This window comes from Hyalella azteca, unplaced genomic scaffold, assembly GCF_000764305.2.
Source record: "Hyalella azteca isolate HAZT.00-mixed unplaced genomic scaffold, Hazt_2.0.2 contig10828, whole genome shotgun sequence".
Classification (NCBI taxonomy): domain Eukaryota; kingdom Metazoa; phylum Arthropoda; class Malacostraca; order Amphipoda; family Hyalellidae; genus Hyalella; species Hyalella azteca.
In genome coordinates this window covers 191,070-197,746 of record NW_025940848.1, presented here as the reverse complement: position 1 = coordinate 197,746, position 6,677 = coordinate 191,070, and the positions used below count along the sequence as shown (strand labels likewise).

At 46.6% G+C, this 6,677-nt stretch overlaps 1 protein-coding gene across 1 annotated transcript in view; it reads right to left on the bottom strand.

Annotated features, from left to right (window-relative positions):
- The window catches only part of LOC108677335, a 14,531-nt gene extending 8,209 nt beyond the window's left edge, over positions 1–6,322 (bottom strand). The window contains exons 1-3 of the mRNA XM_047882594.1: positions 5,603–6,322; positions 4,196–5,188; positions 3,227–3,343 (exon numbers count right to left, since the gene is read on the bottom strand). Of these exons, the coding sequence (XP_047738550.1) occupies positions 3,227–3,343; positions 4,196–5,188; positions 5,603–6,322 (1,830 nt within the window). The remainder of the gene's footprint in view (positions 1–3,226; positions 3,344–4,195; positions 5,189–5,602) is intronic.
- Between the last annotated feature and the right edge of the window lie 355 nt (positions 6,323–6,677).

Sequence of the window (6,677 nt, the reverse complement as noted above, 5' to 3'; positions counted from 1 at the left end):
AAGTGAACATGTTGCATTGTTTTTTGTTGCATTGAGATTTAATTTCTTTTGATAGTATTTTTGAAAACTATGCGTCTCTATACATAATTTAAATCACTTTTCCTGTTAAGTTTGTGTACTTACATACATTAAAATACGCTTTTTCAAGTGTACGAATATTTATTTCTCCCCACTGTACATACTGGGCAATAATTGTTTATTTAATAATCTACAAGTTACTCATAGACTCAATGATCGGAACCTGATGTTACAAGTAAACATCTCCTGGGCAATTTCATAGTTGATGAAATAAGGGCTATGTATCCGTTTTTATTGAACTGTTTAAATAAAACTGCTTTTGACGATAACATCGTTAAGAGTGATACTATTAGGTTGCGAACTTGTGTGGAACCGACGCAATCAATTCAGGCTGAAAATATACGTCGGAGATAAGGTTTTTCTTACGATTCGATTAAGTTGAATATACTCGTATGACACTATAAACATACGTCACATTTATCACTATAAAATATGTTAAAATTAGTAACACAGTAAACATATTTCACATTTATCACTAAAAAATATATTAAAATTAGTACGTAACATAGTAGTAATTATCAAGCGCAATATCCACGGGACCACGATGAGGATGAGTTTAATTAGGACCGACACAATTGCATCTCATTACTTCAACTATTAGCCATTAAACTGATTACGATCCCCCATTACTTCATCCTATTATTGCTAATAACTCATTCAAATGAGACGTTCTGGATCTTACTGAAAACTCTACCCGATAACAGGCAGTATTTACACGCCACTACAAAATATCTACACTTCATTAATATATGAACACGTCTAACGTCACTGCCCAAACAAGGAGCAAGGACCAGACGTCAAGCCAGGCGACGTGACGTCACCGTACCAGCACCAGCTTGCCGGCGACGCAGACGTAGGACGCACGACGCGACGTCGTCACCGCCATGGCTGATGATCACGTCACGCTATTCCACTTGGGCATCTCATTACATTATTTGTTTCATTCTAATATCTGATTTATATTCAATTTATTCTATTCTATCTGAATTTAAGTACTTCATTCTGTTTATCGGATACTCATTTCGTTACTTCATTTTTTAACTGATTAATCATCTGTTTATTGTAGGCCTTTAACGAATCAATAACCATTAATTAAAATTAAAGACATTCAAGCAAGATTCACGGGTTGGCGAATGGAAGCAAAGCCCAGGGTCCGCTAACGTTCACCGGGACCAGTAAAGCTTAACCCAGAACGCCACCGTTCAAGGAGCGACACGAAGCGCTGATGCTACACTTTTATGGTTCTAAATCAAGATTTTAATGCGAGTATAAGATGCAGATCAGATAAGTTATTGAGCCATTCCCGTCAATTTTATGGCCTATGCAATGGCGAGGTGACTTTTGAACGCGGGAGCGACACACCACAACCTCACCACGCGACCGCCAACGCGGCACTGAATGTCAACGCTAAACGGACGTCGGGCCAGCGGCCCATTGATTTGCTGGTGAGCAGTCATGCGGTATACTATGGGGCTGTTATTGCCCTATACTGTTATGATACATTAGCTAGTATTGTACACTGTTATATATGGTATACTGAATTGGTGTTATAACTATACACTGCTATGCTGTATAATTTTATATTGAATACTGTTAACCGTTTTACTATATGCCGATATGATGCATATACGGTTGACTGAATACTGCAATGATAGTATACCAAAGGCAATATCAATGCATTGCGCTAAGCGTTACACATTATCAGGATTATCTTATCGGTTGAGATGATGAATGCTGATACGCGGGACACGTTCAAGATAAACACAATTGCGAAGCTATCTCTAGAGGACACAGCAAGGAGTGTGAATGTTGCACCATTGTTTTCTAGGCTATATATTTATCTTTGATCATGGACAATATCTTCATATCTCGTTCGGTTATGGACTACATCAGTAGATAAAAAGATGTAACTGAAGTATATACTTCCTTTGCTATGTGAACCTTCAAAACAGTCTACGGTGTTTGTGGCCAGTATTTAATTATGCGCCAGTCGAGTAAACTTATTTGAGATGAAATGAAAGCATGTCAATACAGGCCAAGAGTAGGTAGCCTGTATTGTACTTTGTTGATAAATACAACACTTGCCTCACGTATAGTTCATGTACAAGTGTTCAATGATAAATTCAACACTTGCCTCACGTATAGTTCATGTACTAGTGTTCAATGATAAGGACAACACTGGCCTCACGTATAGTTCATGTACTAGTGTTCAATAAGCAAATGATTACGTCACATCTGCATCAGGCGTGTCTCTAACAAGATTCACGNGCGCCTAAAGTGACGTATGATAGCGCCTAAAGTGACGTATGATAGCGCCTAAAGTGACGTACGATAGCGCCTAAAGTGACGTACGATAGCGCCTGAAGTGACGTATGATAGCGCCTAAAGTGACGTATGATAGCGCCTAAAGTGACATATGATAGCGCCTAAAGTGACGCATGATAGCGCCTAAAGTGTCGTATGATAGCTCCTAAAGTGACGTATGATAGCGCCTAAAGTGACGTATGATAGCTCCTAAAGTGACGTACTGTAGCTCCTAAAGTGACGTATGATAGCGCCTAAAGTGACGTACTGTAGCGCCTAAAGTGACGTATGACAGCGCGTAAAATGACGTATGATAGCGCCCTGAGTGACATATGATAGCGTCTACAGTGACGTACGATAGAGTCTAAAGTGACGAACGATAGCGCTTAAAGTGACGTATGATAGCGCCTAAAGTGACGTAAAATAGCGCCTAAAATGACATATGAGAGCGCGTAAAATGACGTATGATAGCGCCTATAATACAGTGCCGTACGATAGCGCCTACAGTGCCGTACGATAGCGCCTACAGTGAGGTACGATAGCGCCTAAAGTGACGTATGATAGCGCCTAAAGTGACGCACGATAGCGCCTAAAGTGACGCACGATAGCGCCCACAGTGACGTACGATAGCGCCTGCAGTGCCGTATGATAGCGCCTACAGTGCCGTATGATAGCGCCTACAGTGCCGTATGATAGCGCCTAAGCGCCGAATTATAGTCACTTAATTGACAGATAATTGAGGGCGCTAATTGAGGGAGATAGCTGGGGGAGTTAATTAAGAAGCTAAATGAGTAAGATTATTGGGGGTGCGAATTTAATGAGTGTTAGTAGAGCGAATACACACCCCAGCTCTGGGCAGGATGCTCTGGCAGCGGCAGGCGGGGCAGGTGAGGGCGAGCGCCGCCGTGGGAGTCGTGGTCACCAAACACGACAAGCAGAAGCTGTGGCCGCACGGCAACGTCTGTAGTGATAACAAACAATAAATAACACGCACTACTTCACTTGTCCATCTCTATATATATTCAGTTTTATCAGTCAACAAAACATTTGAAGCTAAATTCAGAAATAATTCGATCATTGCACATCAATTATCCAGATTAGATAAGTCATTGCTGTTAATCGTTTTCTGTGTTGCTAGCTAGTTATTGTTTCTATGAGGAACTAAAGTAGTCGCTTTGTTGTGTAGTAAAGAATACCACATAAAATTGAAAATTCTTTAAGATTGAAAAGCTAAGTGGTTAGTAAATGGACATTATCGCATGCAGGAGCTGTTAATTTTTGGCACACAATGCAGGGAAGGCCAGCGTCGTCACGCGTGAGCTCGTCAGGCTCTGGCAGTGCAAGGCGCAGGGTGGAATTCTAAAAATGGTGGTGCATAGATTTAAGATTTATACAGCTTGGTAATGTGCTCAGTTCCAAAACGTCAACTGAGTTATAAAACTAAAGTCTATGTCTTTTTTTGAGATATGTCAGGTATCCTTTTTTTCAAACATTCCTCAGTAATTCCACCCTGGACTCCGACACAGGCATGCGGTGCAGCGAGCACTGATCAATAAATTGCTTGACGGGTAAATATTCCCCAACCTGATGTGAAGGAGGATGCTGGGGATGAGAAAGAGTGTAATGTTGGGGGATTCGAAGGACGCATGGGATGAGGAGGTCAGGGCAGATTCATGGGGATGTAGGTGAAGTTGGAGAATGAAGGGTGCTATCTGCATGGTAAAAAAAGCATGAACAAAAGGATGCTTGGGAAGTGCGCGAGATGTTAAAGAGGTCACGAAATGTTGGGGATGAGGGGGAAACGAACACCCACCTTGGGGTTGTTGAGCACTTGGTGGCAGATGGAGCAGTTTGAGGACCGGGGTTCAGCGGCCAGAAACCGTGACGGGTGAACAGGTCCCAAGTCCCCAAGTGAATTCCTCATAGCAGGAGCTGTTCCACATTGCAGGCGCGCGTGGGGACTTTCTACTGAAAACTCCCCACAAGTTCCTCGAAGGCTGGCGCTGCGTGTGGGTGGGGAGTAGCCGAGGGGGAGGTCGCTAGCCCCATTATGGTTTATGGGAGCTTCCAGATTGAAAGGAAGGCTGCGGGGTTGTGGGGAAATGGGGGACACGCGGGTTGCGGGGGAAGACATGGCCCTCAGAAGCGGCGGGGCTTTGGCCGCCGTGAAACGGATTGGGGAAGACCGTGGGGGATTGGATCGGACTGAGGACGAGCGTTTAAAACGCGGGCTCCCCTCGGGGCTCGCCTCCGTAACCGGCAGAGATGGGGACCCTCTATGGGGACTGGGCCGACTTAAGTACTCAAAATAGGGATTGGACCGACTATGTGGCTCCCTAAGAGTACTGGACCGAGTCGGAGACTCTCTTAGAGTAATGGCTCTAGTCGGCGAATCTTTAAGCCTTGTGGACCGAGCAGGCGGTTCCCACAGCGAAATGGACCGAGCCGGGGACTCCCTATGAGAACCTGCACGAGTCAGAGGCTCCCTGTGGGAGTGAGAACGCACAGGGGGCCCAGGCTTATGGGACCCAGGCTTATGGGAGTGGATGGGACAGTCGGGATCCCGCGGGATGTACGAGTTGTGGGAAGGATCGAACACCACGTCGTGGGTCCCGCCCGAGTCACGGGCGCTGAAGTAGGAATCTGTAGGACTCCTACCGCGGGCTGTGTGGTAGGATCCTGTCGTGGAGTCGGAGTTCTTTTTGTGTGGGCGCGTATCTTGGGAGGCGTAGGGTGTATCCTCAGAGGCGAAGGACGAGTGAGGGGAAGGACTGATGTCCTTGGAATAGGAATATTCTGATGCTATCTGCAACGTAAAAAAAGCATGAACAAAAACAAAAATTTACTTAAAAGAATAAATATATTAACACCGAGTTATAGAAAAGGTACCGCAAGAATGATATTTGTGATTCGCGAATAGACTGAGTTTTTACAATCTTGTGGATATAATGGAAAAATGTGGCAACCTTACAGAGAGGTTTCCGACTAGGCGGACGGTGCATAGGCCGCAGGGCGGCAGGCTTGTGTGCCTCAGGGCAGTCATGGTGTGGGTGGTAGAGTTGAGATTCATGGGGATGTAGGTGAATTTACTGACTGCTGCTTACTGACTGCTACGTAGGAATCCTACAGATTCCTACGTCCACCGGCTATGTTGATTATATTAATACGAGGTCATGCGGCCATCAGCTACGAGTTTTCAGGTGCTGGTGGACATTCTCACCTCAGAGCAGGAGGACACGGTGGACATTCTCACCTCAGAGCAGGAGGACACGGTGGACATTCTCACCTCAGAGCAGGAGGACACGGTGGACATTCTCACCTCAGAGCAGGAGGACACGGTGGACATTCTCACCTCAGAGCAGGAGGACACGGTGGACATTCTCACCTCAGAGCAGGAGGACACGGTGGACATTCTCACCTCAGAGCAGGAGGACACGGTGGACATTCTCACCTCAGAGCAGGAGGACACGGTGGACATTCTCACCTCAGAGCAGGAGGACACGGTGGACATTCTCACCTCAGAGCAGGAGGACACGGTGGACATTCTCACCTCAGAGCAGGAGGACACGGTGGACATTCTCACCTCAGAGCAGGAGGACACGGTGGACATTCTCACCTCAGAGCAGGAGGACACGGTGGACATTCTCACCTCAGAGCAGGAGGACACGGTGGACATTCTCACCTCAGAGCAGGAGGACACGGTGGACATTCTCACCTCAGAGCAGGAGGACACGGTGGACATTCTCACCTCAGAGCAGGAGGACACGGTGGACATTCTCACCTCAGAGCAGGAGGACACGGTGGACATTCTCACCTCAGAGCAGGAGGACACGGTGGACATTCTCACCTCAGAGCAGGAGGACACGGTGGACATTCTCACCTCAGAGCAGGAGGACACGGTGGACATTCTCACCTCAGAGCAGGAGGACACGGTGGACATTCTCNCAGTCAGTAAGCAGCAGTCAGTAAGCAGCAGTCAGTAAGCAGCAGTCAGCAAGCAGCAGTCAGTAAGCAGCAGTCAGCAAGCAGCAGGTTGCCATTCACTGGTCGGGGCCGCGATGAATGAGCGCAGCGCCTGACCTCCACCGCGGCGCTGGCGCTAAAAAAGTAAAAGTACGGACACGTGAAAGTACAGCTCGGTCACACGTGCCTTGTATGGCACTCGTGCACGTGCCTTGTATGGCACTCGTACACGTGCCTTGTATGGCACTCGTACACGTGCCTTGTATGGCACTCGTACACGTGCCTTGTATGGCACTCGTACACGTGCCTTGTATGGCACTCGTACACGTGTC